Here is a 17468-nt window from a genome sequence, read left to right as displayed (position 1 = left end):
TTCTTACTGTGAGCTGTTCTTCCATCAGTATCTTGGGCAATGTATCCTTTCTTGGGTCTAATCTTCTTTTGGTCGAAAGCTGTCCTCTTGTCCGTCGAAATGCCCACTAACGTTCGACCGGGACCCCGAAACGTGCCCGGTGCTTCAATGTGCATCACAAAGCAATGCCTCAAAATCGCACTAAACGGATATAAATTGCTATAAAACGGTTTAAATTAACTACCTTATGATGTTTTTAACACCTATAACGAGTAAAAACATGACCGGCGATATATAAGTGGCTAAACCAACGCTTGGAAAGAGAGAGAGTCCGACGTCCATCTTGCGTGAGGCGCAGCAGGAAAAGAACGGTACATCCGGTCTTTTCTGTTTTATACTGGCCCTGATTGCGCAATCGACTCCATTCAAATTGTCACCTCTTACTGACATCTAGAGGAAGGCATGGGCAGTGTTTGTATCCTCATAGGATTTACAGGGACTTTAAAACTGACCTGGGACCAGAGGCCAAAATGTCTGAAATCTCACTCCATATCAGGAAAAGTGCTGTAGAATGAGTTCTGTTTCACTCAGAGACATAATTCAAACGGCTATAGAAACTAGAGAGTGTTTTCTATCCAATAATAACTATAATATGCATATTGTACGAGCAAGAATTGAGTATGAGGCAGTTTAATTTGGAGACGATAAATGCTAATGTTGAAACAGCACCCCCTATATTGAGAAAAGGTTAATGCTAGCTAGCAACTTACCATGGCTCCTTGTAGCCACAAGGTCCTTTTGACGCTGCACTCGCGTAACAGGTGGTCAGCCTGCCACGCAGTTTCCTCGTGGATTGCAATGTAATCGGCCATAATCGGCGTCCAAAATGGCCGATTACGATTGTTATGAAAACTTGAAATCGGCCCTAATTAATTGGCCATGCCGATTTAATCGGTCGACCTCTACTTTTGATAATGGTGTTTTCCGCTAATGGAACATTTGTGCTTATAGCCTACTACCATGTGCGCATTGCTGCGCTTATAATGTGAAGAAATAGCCTAATAGTTTATAAAAAATGTAAGCTAAACGTTACGATCTGTTGCGTCAGCTACAGTGCGTAAAAAAGCATTTTTTATTGTTGCTAGTGGTTGTATTAATTTGGGATCTCTCGCATCCCACAACTGTCCCAGACTATGTTTGGAATATTTATTTCTCTCACAGAATAGAATAGGTTGACCTTTGTACTATGGGGTAGTAGATTGTCATGGGCTAGTGCTTTTGCTGTTCGTTCGGCTTTTTTCAAATCATTAGTCTGAATATGCAATTCTGTTCTTCTGAAATAGACTACATTTTCTTGGTATCATGCTCCTTTAGACCTGTTTAAAATAAATAATGGATTTATTGTGAAAGCGTTGGCTATATTACATGGATTTATTGTGAAAGCGTTGGCTATATTACATGGATTTATTAGACTTTTAATTAAAAATGTAGCTGTTCCAAAGGTCTGCATCGGTGGCTTGTGGGATATGTGTGTAAGCCCGGAGATGCTTAATGTGTTTATGTTAATTAACGGTCAATTACCGTAAGACCGACAGTTATTTGCTTGACAATCGCCGGCTGATGAAATCTCGTGACCGCCACAGCCCTAGTCGCATCCCTCCAACGGAATGCCAGACACTTGTAGAATCTATGCCAAGGCGCATTCAAGCTGTTCTGTCAGCTCGTGATGGCCCAATGCCCTATTAAGACACTTTATGTTGGTGTGTCCTTTCTTTTAGCAGTTACCTGTATTTTAGTCCCAAAACCGTACTTTACATATTTCTTGATAAATTAGATGTTCGGTAGTGACATTTAAAAAAATAAATCCATGAAGATTTACCAACTTGCTCACCATTTTCTCCAAAATGTTTGCAGACCGACTACTCACCATGAGGCCATGCTGGAGAGGGGTGCAATCCCTTGCCATGTCTGTTTCTATGGGGACAAGCACTGTTCATGACACAAACTGTTCACACCCCCTCTTGTTTGGCGGAGAGATAATTTTGCAGGTTTTAAAGCATATTTTCTTGCAATTCTATACATTTTGCTATGTCTAACGTGTATTCATGTGAATATTTCCAAATTGCACCTTGTGCGTTATACTATTACAACTTTCAAGAGTAAGTTGAAAGCCGGACTGAGTTCCTTACATGAAATAAATGTTTTGTGGGGGGGGCCTCTTTGAATGTAATAATAGAAGAACTCAACATGTTCTATTGAAATAATAGTGTTAAAAAATATATATTTACATTTACATTTAAGTCATTTAGCAGACGCTCTTATCCAGAGCGACTTACAAATTGGAAAGTTCATACATATTCATCCTGGTCCCCCCGTGGGGAATGAACCCACAACCCTGGCGTTGCAAGCGCCATGCTCTACCAACTGAGCCACACGGGACCTATATATAGACTCCACCCATTTCCCAAATTGTAAGGTCCAATTTCCAGATTAAGCCTACTGTAGTCTTGGAATAAGAAGCTTTTTCCTTAGATAATGTCCATTGAACATGCTTTTTAGTCTAGGACTAGGCTTAAACTCTATCCAGAAAACTGTCCCTAGGACTTGTAAACTGTCAACATGAACATTCTGTAAGTAGAAAACGCATGTAGTTGAGTGTGTTGATACAGAGTGTACATGAGTAGGTGCAGATTTGACTTAAAAAGAGTTGCTACACTACACTTATAACTATGTTGTTGTGTAACAGGAGTGACACACAGAGCTCTGAGTAGAGCGAGTGGGAGGGTGGAGCATGGGAGAGAGGGTGGTGCATGGGAGAGAGGGTGGAGCATGGGAGAGAGGGTGGAGCATGGGAGAGAGGGTGGAGTATGGGAGAGAGGGGTGGAGTACGGAGGGAGTACGGAGGGAGGTACTTTTAGAAGGGGGAAGAGTTCTAGAAGAGAGGAGATGGGTCGTTTTGCCTTTGAATAAGGTGGGTTTCAGGGGTATTAGGGTTAACAGGTGGTGGGTTGTCCCAACATACAAAGGACAGTTATTTACTCCCAACCCCATCATCACAAACAACCCTCACCCCCACTCATCCCACATTCTGACCCAGTAAAGCAGAAAGGGAGAGGAGGGGGTGGGGTGAGGGAGGGGGGTTCACAAATACAATCAGCAGCCTCCGCAGCACAGCCAACCATACCGAAGTATAATGAGGAATTCTCTCACACCCAAATAGAAATTCAAATGAGCTCAGCTGGGATGCCTTGACTTACCTTTTGTGTTGCCAAGTACTGTGTGTTAATGTTGGATTTAAGTTGCTAACCCCTGTTGTCTATCTCTATTTATACCCATCTTTCTTCCTCTCTCTCTTTCTTCCCTCTCTCTTCATCTTCTCCATCTCTCTCCCTCCCCCCTTTCTCCATCTACCCTTTTCTCCCTACAGTGCGTATCAAGCCTGGCTCGGCGTCCCCAGTGGAGTACCAGAGTGACAGTGATGTAGAGAGTGGGACAGAGTCCGGTTCAGCATCCTTCAGTACACCGGGACTGGACACAGGGTGAGTGTCAGATAATGGAAGGTGGTGGTATAGGCCTGGACACAGGGTTGTGGTGTAGGGGTGGTGTAGGACTCAGCTTCCTTCTTTGGACACAGGGTGAGTGTTAAGGCTTCCGCATGCTTCCCAGCCAAAAGAGTTCGGAACAGTTTGCGCATATATTATGACAACATTTTGTGACGTTTTGGTTCATTTTGGACTTCGGCAAGGGTTTTTTCAGCTGTTCGGGCACACCGTCTACGCCCCCTTGTTGGCGATTGGTCAACAATATGGATTCTCCAATGAAGTGCCTGTTGTCATGCAACAAGAGACTTGTCCTCATGCAAATTTTTTCACTTGAGAAATACTGCACCAAACATCTTAGTCAGATGCAAAATTGCGCAACTAAGATCTCCTCGGCAAAAATGTATGACAGATTTCTTGAGTTATCATAGATGAATCTGACTACTGGCTACGGCGTCTCAAAATGGACAAACATTTTTTTTCAAGCGAAGGTCTTTTAAGGGAACGAGCTCGGCAAACGCCAGCCGAACTGAAGCAGGCTGACGCCTTCAGAGGATGGAGGCTGGGTGATACATTGCTTTTTCTCATCAATATACGATAACAATACTTATTTCAGAAGATATCTTGCATGATTTGTGGGTAGTTGAGTAGTCCTGTTATACAGTGCCTTCAGAAAGTATTCATACCCCTTATTCAATTTTTTTGTGTGTTACAGCCTGAATTCAAAATGGATTAAATAGATTTTTTTTCTCACCCATCTACACGCAATACCCCATAGTGACAAAGCGAAAACATCTTTGTAGAAATGTTTTGAAAATGAAATACAGGGCCTCCCGAGTGGCGCAGCATCGCAGTGTTCGAGGCGTCACTACAGACACGGGTTCGATCCCAGGCATGTGCCTTTTTCTCAGGGGTGGCTTCCGTCGGGCCACTCTCCCATAAAACCCAATTTGGTGAAGTGCTATAGAGACTGTTGTCCTGATGGCAGGTTCTCCCATCTCAGCCAAGGAACTCTGTAGTTCTGTCAGAGTGGTCATTGGGTTCTTGGTCACCACCTCTTGCCCGGTTGTTCAGTTTGGTCGGACAGCCAGCTCTAGGCAGTCTGGGTAGTTCCATATTTTTTCCATTTCCCAATGGTGGATGACACTGTGCTCTTGGAAACTTTCAACACTCCCTCGATTTTTTTTAAAATTTGACCTTAACTAGGCAAGTCAGTTAAGAACAAATTCTTATTTTCAATGACGGCCTAGGAACTGCCTTGTTCAGGGGCAGAACAACAGATTTTTACCTTGTCAGCTCGGGGATTCGATCTTGCAACCTTTCGGTTCCTAGTCCAACGCTCTTACCAATCGGCTACCTGCCGCCTCATCACAATTGTATCTCAAGAGATCTATGGACAGTTCCTTGGACATCATGTTATAGTTTCTACTCTGACATGCACTGTCAACTGTGGGACCTTTTTATAGACCGCTGTGTTTCTTTCTAAATCATGTTCTAACAATTGAATTGGCCACAGGACTCCAATCTCAAGGATGATCAAAGGAAATTGGATGCACCTGAGCTCAATTTGGAGTGTGTGAATACTTATGTAAATGAGACATTTTTGTGTTTCATTTTCAGTGAATAAAAAAGAAATGTAAAAGCATGTCTTCACTACGGGGTATTGGCAGGTTCTCCCATAAGGGAAAAAATCCATTTAATCCATTTGAATTCAGGATGTAACACAACAAAATGTGTAATAAGTCAAGGGGTACGAACACTTTCTGAAGGCACTGTAGGAATAGAGTGATACAGGAAGAGTGTTCTGCAGGACTGGGGTTGAGTGTATTAGAGGAAAGTGATATAGGGTGAATTTGCCCCTTCACTGGGGGTTTGACTGTGGTGAGCTGGGCCCGTCCCTCCTCTCCTCTCTCTGGCATTAATTACATTACTGCAGCACTGCTCTTCTCCAGACCCTTACATAACCCCTGAACACTGGAGGAGAGGCAGTGTGTATGTGGCACACAATGTGTAGTGAGGCAGCAACCGGGAGAGACAGAATGTATTAATGTGTATCTCTATTTGGTAGGAGGATGCAGCAAGCTCAACACCCCAAGGCGTAGCTTTGCGTGTGTGTCAGAGCTTGCTGCACTCTAACTGAAATGCAGGGTGTGTGCTTGGAGAGTTCACTTAGCTGACGTGTGTTTGTGTGTTTGCGTGTGTGTCAGAGCTTGCTGCACTCTATCGAACTGAAATGCAGGGTGTGTGCTTGGAGAGTTCACTTAGCTGACGTGTGTTTTGTGTGTTTGCGTGTGTGTCAGAGCTCGCTGCACTCTATCGAACTGAAATGCAGGGTGTGTGCTTGGAGAGTTCACTTAGCTGACGTCTGTTTGTGTGTTTGTGTGTGTTGCTGGGCAGGGTTGTCACAGAACTGGGTGTAAACAAGGTTACGTAATGCAGTTTGCCGTCACACCTCCTTATAAACGGTTTGGAGAGAGTGAAAGAGAAGGAGCGGGGTGAGTGAGTGTGTTAGAGGCGGGATGGGGTGAAGAAGGAATACTTTTCTATTCTTTAGTGTTTTTGAGCCAACGGCTGGGCAGAGAGAGAGAGGAAAAGGAGTGAACTAGTTGGCAGGCAGGGTGGAGAAAGGAAAGGCCGGCCGCGAGGAACCCGGAGGATGGGAGGGAGAGGAAGGAAAGGAGGGAAGAGAGAGGAGAGATCAGCATTGAACTGGAAGCTGTCCAGCTGTATGGGTTTTCAACAGTTACTCTCTAGCCCTCTCTGCTGCCTGTGGCCTGTAACTTCACCCAGGGATCATAGAGCACTATTAACTGTGATGAACCTAAACAATAAACTTAATCATCAGTGATTACTAGGAGTGAGGCTCTGTTAGAATCATTTAAATTAACACGGTGTATTTGACTATTCTGTATGTATACTGAACAAAAATATAAATGCAACAATTTCAGAGATTATACTGAGTTACAGTTCATTGAAATAAATCCATTAGGCCATATCTATAGATTTCACATGACTGGGAATACAGATATGCATCTGTTGATCACAGATACTTAAAAACAAAGAAGGTAGGAGCGTGTATCAGAAAACCAGTCAGTATCTGGTGTGACCACCATTTGAGTCATGCGGCATGACACATCTCCTTCGCTTAGAGTTGATCAGGCTGTTGATTGTGACCTGTGGAATGTGGTTCCACTCCTCTTCAATGGCTGTGTGAATTTGCTGGATATTGGCGGGAACTGGAACACGTTGTCATACACGTCGATCCAGAGCATCACAAACATGCTCAATGGGTGACATGTCTGGTGAGTATGCAGGCCATGGAAGAACTGGGACATTTTCAGCTTTGGGAATTGTGTACAGATCCTTGCAACATGGGACTGTGCATTATAATGCTGAAACATGAGGTGATGGCAGCGGATGAATGGCACGACAATGGGCCTCACGATCTCGTCACGGTATCTCTGTGCATTCAAATTGCCATCGATAAAATGCATTTGAGTTTGTTGTCCATAGTTTATGCCTGCACATACCGTAACCCCACCACTACCATGGGGCACTCTGTTCACAATGTTGACATCAGAAAACCGCTTACCCACACAATGCCATACACACTGTCTGCCATCTGCCCGGTACAGTTGAAACCGGGATTCATCCATGAAGAGCACACTTCTCCAGTGTGACAGTGGCCATCGAAGGTGGGGATTTGCCCACTGAAGTCGGTTACGATGCTGAAATGCAGTCAGATTAAGACCCTGGTGAGGACGACGAGCACTCAGATGAGCTTTCCTGAGAGGGTTTCTGGCAGTTTGTGCAGAAATTCTTCAGTTGTGCAAACCCACAGTTTCATCAGCTGTCAGACCATCCCGCAGGTGAAGAAGCCGAATGTGTAGGTCCTGGGCTGCGTAGTTACACGTGTCTGTGGTTGTGAGGCCGGTTGGACGTACTGCCAAATTCTCTAAAATGATGTTAGAGGCTGCTTATGGTGGAGAACAGCTCTGGTGGACATTCCTGCAGTCAACATGCCAATTCCATGCTCCCTCAAAACTTGAGGCAACTGTGTCGTGTGACCAAACTGCACATTTTATCATGGCCTTTTATTGTCCCCCAGCACAATGTGCACCTGTGTAATCGTCATGCTGTTTAATCAGCTTCCTGATATTCCACACCTGTCAGATGGATGGATTATCTTGGCAAAGGCAACGCTTACTAACAGGGATTTAAACACATTTGTGCACAACATTTTTGAGAAATAAGCTTTTTGTTGGAATGGAACATTTCTGGGATCTTTTATTTCAGCTCATGAAAGATGGGACCAACACTTTACATGTTGTGTTTATATTTCTGTTCAGTGTAGTTCCCTCATGTAGCCATGTCCAAATACGTAGGGGCGAATCACAACTTCCCGTTTATATTTCTGTTCAGTGTAGTTCCCCCATGTAGCCATGTTCAAATACATAGGGGCGAATCACAACTTCCCATTTATATTTCTGTTCAGTGTAGTTCCCTCATGCAGCCATGTCCAAATGCGTAGGGGCGAATCACAAGTTCCCATTTATATTTCTGTTCAGTGTAGTTCCCTCATGTAGCCATGTCCAAATACGTAGGGGCGAATCACAACTTCCCATTGACATCAATGCTTGACTAAGTAAATAAAATTGGAAGTTAGGATTCGCCCCCATAGTGTCACCTAATGATGATGCAGCAATGACAAAATAATTTGTAAGACTTCTATTCATCAATCATACAGATCCGTACAATAGAGTGCATTAATAATAAACCCATGGATAGATGTTAATTGTCCAGTCAGCTACACTTGGGCAGTTCCCTATAGGTGTTACATCACAGTCCTTTCCTTCTAGGTTTAGTTCGGGTTTAGACAGTATGGGTGGGGTTGGGGAGGTAAACCTGCATGTCTGCTCATGTAACAGTTACAGTTACAGACCTTTTATCAAGGCCCACATGAAGTATTTCAATATGTTGTACTCCAAGTATTGGATGTCATGTACTTGTCTTTTCTATTGTTTTAGTGACTATTTGTATGTGCATTGTGATTGTGTAAAGGCCCTTACCTGCCCAGAGACTACTGGTGCAAATGAGCTATTTTCTACCCCCAGCACATTTTCATGGAAGTTGCATTACTGTAATATTGGTGTTGGTTAATGTGCACTGTCCCGGTGAAATTCAAACAATGATCCTAATAATATTTCAAATATTATTTGAACCCAGGTCTGAAGAGTTAATATACAGGTAGCTAGCTGCTTTCTCGTAATCCTGCTAATACAGGCGATCTGCTGTGACATTTTGTAATTTCACGAAATACATGACAACATCTCACTCCAGCCTCACCCATATAATGTCTGCTTTCTCTCTCTCTTTGTCACTCTCAGGTCGGGCGTAGACATGGACATGCAGGTGGATCCTGATTCGCCGGATATGAAGAGGAGGCGTGTCCATATGTGTGACTATGATGGCTGTAACAAGGTGTACACCAAGAGCTCACACCTTAAAGCCCACCGCAGGATACACACAGGTAACACCAGTGTTGGGAAAGTAATATATTACTAACCCAAACTTTTTTGGCAAAAGTAACATTACTTTGTGTGGAAAGTAACGAGTTATATTACTTTCCTTTGCTTTCATGGGAAAAAATCCCAATCTCACCGTTTGTTTGACTGTCAGAGGGAGCAAGGCAAGCCGTACGTACTCTACCAAAGATAGGCTACTTACTAACTCAGGTTGGATCACTGGTTTCTCCTTCCGTCTGATAGGCTACTTACTAACTCAGGTTGGATCAGTGGTTTCTCCTTCCGTCTGATAGGCTACTTACTAACTCAGCTTGGATCAGTGGTTTCTCCTTCCGTCTGATAGGCTACTTACTAACTCAGGTTGGATCACTGGTTTCTCCTTCCATCTGATAGGCTACTTACTAACTCAGGTTGGATCACTGGTTTCACCTTCAGTCTGATAGGCTACTTACTAACTCAGGATGGGTCACTGGTTTCTCCTTCCGTCTGATAGGCTACCTACTAACTCAGGTTGGATCACTGGTTTCTCCTTCCGTCTGATAGGCTACCTACTAACTCAGGTTGGATCACTTGTTTCTCTTTCCATCTGATAGGCTACTTACTAACTCAGGATGGGTCACTGGTTTCTCCTTCCATCTGATAGGCTACTTACTAACTCAGGATGGGTCACTGGTTTCTCCTTCCATCTGTGGCGCTGCTTAATTAGCCATACACTGTATACTGTAAGCCAAACATCTGTACAGATTTCCTCTCCTTTAATTGAAAATCTTTCCCTGGAGCCGCCAGTTCTTTCTGTTAGACCTCACATACACAGTCCATAGAGATGTTTAGACATCAGAGGTGCGCCCTCTATACATTTCTATGGACAGCAGCCCGTCATGTCATTTCTCAAAACACCCTTTCTCCGCTCGCTCAAGAACTAAATGAGGAAACAAGTCGAGATCGGATCATGGAAACACACCCGGTGGAGATAAGATTCTGAAAGTAACACACGCGTTGTTTGACAAAGTAACTGTAATAAAAAATAACCCAATTTGATAAAGTAACGCATTACTTTACTCTGTTGCTCATAAAATGTATCAGATTACGTTAGGTGTTAGTTCTGTAACGCGATACCCCCAACACTGGGTAACACACACCCTGACCCGCCCACATACTCATCTATAGCCAATGACTGATCCAGGGCCCGCATTCTGGAGCCTAGTGTTTCCCAACTCCAGTCCTCAAGTACCCCCAACAGTACACATTTTTATTGCAGCACCAGACAAGCACACCTGATTCAACTAATCATCAAGCCCTAAATTAGTTCAATGAGGTATGTTTGACCCAGGCTACACATTTTTTATGCTGTTGGGAGTACTCGACGACTGGAGTTGGGAAACACTGCTGTAGCCAATGAATAGCCACTGCTGTAGCCAACTGCTCTTAAATGCTCGTAAAACTAAGTGCATGCTCTTCAACCGATTGCTGCCCGCACCCGCCTGCCCGACTAGCATCACTACTCTGGACGGTTCTGACTTAGAATATGTGGACAACTACAAATACCTAGGTGTCTGGTTAGACTATAAACTCTCCTTCTAGACTCACATTAAGCATCTCCAATCCAAAATTAAATCTAGAATCAGCTTCCTATTTCGCAACAAAGCCTCCTTCACTCATGCTGCCAAACATACTCTCGTAAAACTGACTATCCTACCGATCCTCAACTTCGGCGATGTCATTTACAAAATAGCCTCCAACACTCTACTCAACAAATTGGATGCAGTCTATCACAGTGCCGTCCGTTTTGTCACCAAAGACCCATATACCACCCACCACTGCGACCTGTATGCCCTCACTACATATCCGTCGCCAAACCCACTGGCTCCAGGTCATCAATAAGTCTTTGCTAGGTAAAGCCCTGCCTTATCTCAGCTCACTGGTCACCATAGCAACACCCACCTGTAACAAGCGCTCCAGCAGGTATATTTCACTGGTCATCCCCAAAGCTAACACCCACTTTGGCCGCCTTTCCTTCCAGTTCTCTGCTGCCAATGACTGGAACGAACTGCAAAAATCACTGAAGCTGGAGTCTTATATCTCCCTCTCTAACTTAAGCATCAGCTGTCAGAGCAGCTTACCGATCGCTGCACCTGTACACAGCCCATCTGTAAATAGCACATCCAACTACCTCATCCCCATATTGTTATTTATCTTTTTGCTCTTTTGCACCCCAGTATCTCTACTTCACATCATCATCTGCACATCTATCACTCCAGTGTTAATGCTAAATTGTAATTATTTCGCCACTATAGCCTATTTTTTGCGTTACCCTCCCTAATCTTGCTACATTTGCACACACTGTACATATATTTTTCTATTGTGTTATTGACTGTACTTTTGTTTATCCCATGTGTAACTCTGTGTTGTTGTTTGTGTCGCACTGCTTTGCTTTATCTTGGCCAGGTTGCAGTTGTAAATGAGAACTTGTTCTCAACTGGCCTACCTGGTGAAATAAAATTTAAAAAATAGGCACGTTGCGTAGATCTATACTATAACTTCTTATCTGAAGATGCCTCATTTTTGCTCAATTACATGCACTGAATGTACTTCCTATTAAACCAATCAACCAACTAACTCTATGTCTTCTTCTCTGTAGGAGAGAAGCCGTACCACTGTACATGGGAGGGCTGTACCTGGAGGTTCGCCCGGTCAGACGAGCTGACACGACACTTCCGTAAACACACGGGCATCAAGCCCTTCCGCTGCACCGACTGTGACCGCTCCTTCTCCCGGTCCGACCACCTAGCCCTGCACCGGAGACGCCACGTCATGATGTGAACCATGACCTCTGGCCCCTGATCTTTAAACCCTTCCCCCTACTACCATCACCCCCCCCCCCCTCCCCCCCTCGGTACTCAAATGAAACTCAGATGGGAGGGGCTAAACCCTGAATTGTCACTTCCTGTTTCTGTCTCTTTTCTCTCCTCGTCCTCTAATTTGAACTGTGGGTCATCATGGAGATCAGGAAATGTAAAGAGGTGGAGAACGCAGATTGCAAAGTAAATGATGAGAGCAGTTCATTGTTGTTATTTGGTTGCCCAGCACCTGAAGGGGGAGTCCACCACTCTTCACAGCCACCCTCACCCCAATGCTTACCTTCTCATCTCTCCCTCACACCCCACTCAGTGTGACCATGGCATGACGCCATCCTCCTCTATGGCTTCCTATCCATCCAGAAGACCGATCAGTGAAGACAAAGCAGTGAAGCCTGACTAGGATACTGCAGAGAGAAAGAGACAGACAGGACTGAGAGAGAGACCGAGAACGGACTTTGAAATGATGCAGGGATACCTACACCACACACTCAGCTCAGAGGAAGAAGATGAGGGAGGAAGAGAACGGAGAGGAGGTGAAGGGGGCGGAGAAGGAAATGTGGCTTTTGTCTTGTTGATTTCAGAGGGGAATATACTGTGGATACGTTTACTGTATTTTCTTTCTCAACTTCTGTGATCCTGCATTGCGTGTGTGTGTGTGCGTGTGTGAGCGTTAGTGAAGTGTGTGCTATTTAAAGACAGTTGAAGATGCATAAAGTCCTCTCCATATTCTTCCCGAGCAGAGTCCACAGCCCCCTCGGGGTGTGTGGGGCAGAACTGTTCTATTCTGTCTAATTCAACCCCCCCCTCCACTCCCCCATCCCCTAAAACAGGGAGCTACAAGACTGTGAATTTTTATTAAGATTCTGTTTTCCTCAGTTTCAATCAGAAATGAAATCATGTTCACTTGCCCCACATTTTTAACTTGTCGGTTCAGTAACAGTATTTGTTGTTTAAAAAAAAAAAAAGGCCTTTTTTTCCTTCTTCTCCTTCCCTCCGTCTCTTTGCCAGTGATTGGCTCTTAACAGAATAACATCCCTTTTTTGTCTATTTCAAATCCTTAGATTGTGTTTGAGGCTGTGAAAGTATAAGAAAATAAGTTTGAGATTACAAATGGAACTCTCGCAGGGATCTAGGGGAGCTTGTGAGTGTGTTTTGTGCGTGTGTATGGACGTGTGTGTGTGTAACAAATAATCAGAACTGATGATTTTAGAAGTGTGTGTTTGGGGCAGCAGAGTGTTACCTCTTGCCCGTCGGAGCCTTAATGAATCAAAGTCAATCTGAGAAACTCTGGTTTTAGAAACGCGCGTTTGTTTTGGTCTTCAGGGTTACCCAGGAAACGGGGTCTTATCGCCCTGACGACAGGTCACGAGGCACTCTCTTTTTTGTTACAAGCATTTCTACCCAGACTCAGATCAGGGCTTTTATTTACAGAGTCACAGAGTAAGATTTCTGATCTAGGATCAGGTCTGCCCTTTCCATATGATCTTATTCATTATGATCTAAAAGGCAACACTGATCCTAGATCAGCAATTGACTGATCTTCACGTCTTAAGCTGGCTGTTTTTAGCTCCTGCTCTCTGGGTTCACTTGATTATGCAACTTCCACAGACCTCGCTCCTTACGCTGTACTGGGGTCAGTGGATAAGTATGTGTTGCTAGTGGAACATACAAAGAGCTCACTCCAAAGTGCTGTTATGGAGTAAGTAGCAACATACATCTTGCTACTGGGACATACACAGATCTTGCTCCTAAGGGCTGTACTGAAGCCAGTGGCTAAGTACGTGTTGCCACTGGAACTCACAGCTCCTGTGATACTAGTGCTGAGTGATTAACTGAAATGTCAGTTATTTAACGTTTTTCAAACAACTAATTGACCAACATCAGTCCAATTATTTAAATTCCATTATGTTCTGTTTTTTTTCAGTGAGCTCATTGCACAGTTTCTGTACAAATAAATCAGATATAGACTGAAATGCTTGGTGTTGGAGGGAGTTGTAGTTTCAACAGGGCCAATATTCTAAATAGTTTAGCTCATAAAACGCGATGAATAACTACAATGACCATCATCCATTGCGCATCTACTTGTCTGGTCTATGTTTTCTTTTACGCCAGCTACGGAAGAGACAGAGCAATGCGTGATCGTGAGAGGATATAGAGAGCATCTGTTGGTTCACAAGGTATCTGTACCTGCAAATACATGATCTAAGTGATTGCTAGTTTGTGTTCAGCAGTCATAAAAGTGTGTTATTTACTTTGAAGAACAACTAAAATAGTGATTTTTGTCAGACAGCGTAGGCAGCAGCTCTATAGAGATGAAATTATGACTTGGAATGCAATACAAATACAAAAGTACAACTCCCTCCTACATCAAACAGTTCAGGCCGTATCAAATAAAACAAATGTAATATACACAACAGCTGAAATATTTGATTAAAGTAAAGTCATGTGAATAAACGATGGTTAATAAGTGATACGCCGTAATGGGCGGTCACTACCACCATGGGACTTGTATGAATTGTTTTGTTCTGTGTTATTACAGCATTCAACCCCATAATGCATAGTGCATTTTAATGTTTTAAAAAATCATCAAAACCGTGATTATAATTGAACCGAAACCGAACCGACCTCAAAAAGTACTAATCGCTCAGCACTACGTGGGACATACATACAGAGAGGGCATACTTGAGGACACGAAAAACAAATTGTTTGGCTCTCTCGCTAGCAGTCGCAGCAGCCGTCATCATTTCAAACGCTAGCTAAATAAAACACGAGCGAATTTAAGATCCCTTTTCTGTTGACAATTTAAAAACAAAATGGCAAATAATGCTTGTCTGACTCTGAGCCCAGCCTTGGTGTGAGTTGAGTTGAGCGCACGCCAGAAGCAGCGAGAGATCTTATTGGTCCACACAGAGCGATGCAATGTTCCTATGAGTTTCTCTCATTCTCTGCTTTCGACTCCTAACAATGATACTAAGCACATCTTTCTAGAAGAGTATATGCATTGGATTGCAACTTGTTTTGTTTTGTAAACTGTTCATATTAGATGTTAAGGACTATGAGAATAATGAAAAAAAGAATAAGAAGTGTACATTCTGTATATAACCAAAAAGCATAATAAATGTAACAGGTGGAGTTCTATTTTTAACACTGACTAGACAATGTGAAAATATCATTTGTATTTTCTTTTCTCCTCTGTTGGATGGATTTACAAATGAAATGTGTATGAAAAGTTAAATTCCTTCTTTACAACAAAAAAAAATCCCCCAAAATCGGTCCCTTTTGTGTTGTGCTCACTGTTGTTGCATGGAGAGTAGCATTTGTTTTTGTGAAGTTGGTGAGCATGTCGGTGTGAACACGGTGCCCTAACCTAACAGTTATGATGACCTGCAACCATATCCTTATCCCAAACGTCACCCTATTCCCTATATATAGTGCATTACCTTAGGGTTCTGGTCAAAAGTAGTGCACTATATAGAGAAAAGGATGCAATTTTTGGACGCACCCCATGCTGAAAAACTGATAATATGTCATATCTGTTGTCATTGGTCAAACCCACCTCACTGCATAGACATGGCAATGCCATATACAATACAAGACACCAACTCATCCATATGAAATAACATAAAATCCTTGTTAACTCCAAATACCACAAAGAAAACCATACAATAATACATCAATACAATACACCACGATAGTGATGCTCTTTCCAAGAACATGCTTCTACGGTTTAGACGTGGCAGCATACGACTGAAGACTTCATGACCCTCTGCTCGTTACTGTACTGTGTCTCAACAAGCACGTTTATCCACTATCAGCTAGTCACCCATCACTTCTACAATACGGCACCACATAATGTAAGGGTTGATTGATTGTGTGTGTGCGTGCGTGTGTGTATTACTGAGCGTGTGTGAGTGTGCTTTTTCTTATCATTAATCAAAACTCTTAAGAAATCATAATTTTAGGTATTTTTTATTGAATGCAGTAATTTATGGGCCAGTACTATATTACTCAGTGCAATGCAGTTATCGTTATAATAATACAAGTCATTAATATTATTTCTTTTGTATTTGTACAGAACAAATGTGTAAAGATCAGTGAGGAAAACGTGAGCTTTTTGATACTGTGAGATGTTGTTTCATTAAGTCAGTTTCCCCCTGTACAGTTGTGATTTACCCCACTCCTTTTATAGAATAAAATGTTTTTGGTTCAGATTGATGATGCAATGTCTTTATTGTTGACTTACATGCTGCCTACACCAGCCACGGGCGTATGTCCGCATGCACCATCTCACACGTTGATTTTGTCCATCTACAAACACACATGAAACATTAATGGACTTGCTATTGCTAGCTAATTTGTCCTGGAAGATAAACATTTGGTTGTTATTTTACCTGAAATGCATAAGGTCCTTTTTTTGCTGGGTCTTTGTATAATTTTGTAGTAGTGTGTGATTGCGGCCCGCAATTCGGGGCGTTCCTGCAGGTGGGCGTTCCTGCGGTAGCACAATTAAACAGGATGTAAACAGCACATTTAAAGTATTCACTCAGTTTAAGTTTATTAATTTCAAATCAAATTTTATTGGTACACATATTTAAACAGCACATTTAATATTTAAACTGCACATTTCAAGCTTTCACTCAGTTTTAAAAAAATTCATATCAAATCTAATTTTGGTCGAATACACAGATTTGCAGATGTTATGGAAAGGTGCAGCTAAATGCTTTTGTTACTAGCTCCAACAGTGCACTAGAATGTCTCGCAAATGCAATACATACATTTTTTTGTATCTTAACAACAAATCAAGAAATAACAATCCAAGTAGATATATTAGTGAGAATATCAATATGCTGTCTGTATAGACAGAATATAATTTGGAAAAGACAATGGTACATACAGTAAATTTTTTATTTAACCTTTATTTAACTGGCTTTGCCTCTCAAGGACATTCAGAGACTCTATTGACAGTTAGGGTTGTGACGGTGACTATATTACTGCCACACCGGCGGTCGCGAGTCATGAAGGCAGTCAAATTCCACATGAGCATTTAGTTAAGGTAATTAGGCTTCTCCATGCTCTGACGCTGCTGCTGGTCATTAGTAGCCTACCAAACTTGTTAACTGCCTGGTACTCAGCTCTCTATTGTTCCTCTAATCACTCTGACATCAATGGAAATGTAATGGGAAATCTAATCAAACACTTCATGAGCTCATGTTGCGCAACGTTTCTATAGGCTATGCATTGCGAGAGAAAACACCGTGATGGCCTCTATTTAAAAGAGGAAGATCCCATCAGCTTTCTATAGGCTGGGACTACTATATTTATTTATCAACTTTCCTAATATTCAGCACATTGCTTCTCTTTACGACAGGAGTATAGCCTACCTGGCTGGCATGAAAATGAACAACGGGAAAAGCGTCCTCCATTCACTATTTAAGTGCATACACTGCATTCGGAAAGTATTCAGAACCCTTGAGTTTTTACGTTACAGCCTTATTCCAAAATGTATTAAATCTACACACAATACTACACCATAATGACAAAGCAAAAACAGGTTTTTATACATTTTT

General features: G+C 42.7%; 1 protein-coding gene across 3 annotated transcripts in view; it reads left to right on the top strand.

The window, feature by feature from the left end:
• LOC139536796 (Krueppel-like factor 8) overlaps positions 1–16112 on the top strand; it is a 101723-nt gene extending 85611 nt beyond the window's left edge. For all 3 annotated transcript variants that reach the window (XM_071337424.1, XM_071337423.1, XM_071337425.1), the window contains exons 5-7: positions 3407–3518; positions 8906–9048; positions 11682–16112. In XM_071337424.1, the coding sequence (XP_071193525.1) occupies positions 3407–3518; positions 8906–9048; positions 11682–11863 (437 nt within the window). In that variant the 3' untranslated portion in view covers positions 11864–16112. The remainder of the gene's footprint in view (positions 1–3406; positions 3519–8905; positions 9049–11681) is intronic.
• The last annotated feature ends 1356 nt before the right edge of the window (positions 16113–17468 follow it).

Source organism: Salvelinus alpinus, chromosome 13 (assembly GCF_045679555.1).
Source record: "Salvelinus alpinus chromosome 13, SLU_Salpinus.1, whole genome shotgun sequence".
Taxonomy (NCBI): domain Eukaryota; kingdom Metazoa; phylum Chordata; class Actinopteri; order Salmoniformes; family Salmonidae; genus Salvelinus; species Salvelinus alpinus.
Note: the sequence above shows the minus strand (reverse complement) of the source record. Positions and strands in the feature narration are given on the sequence as shown.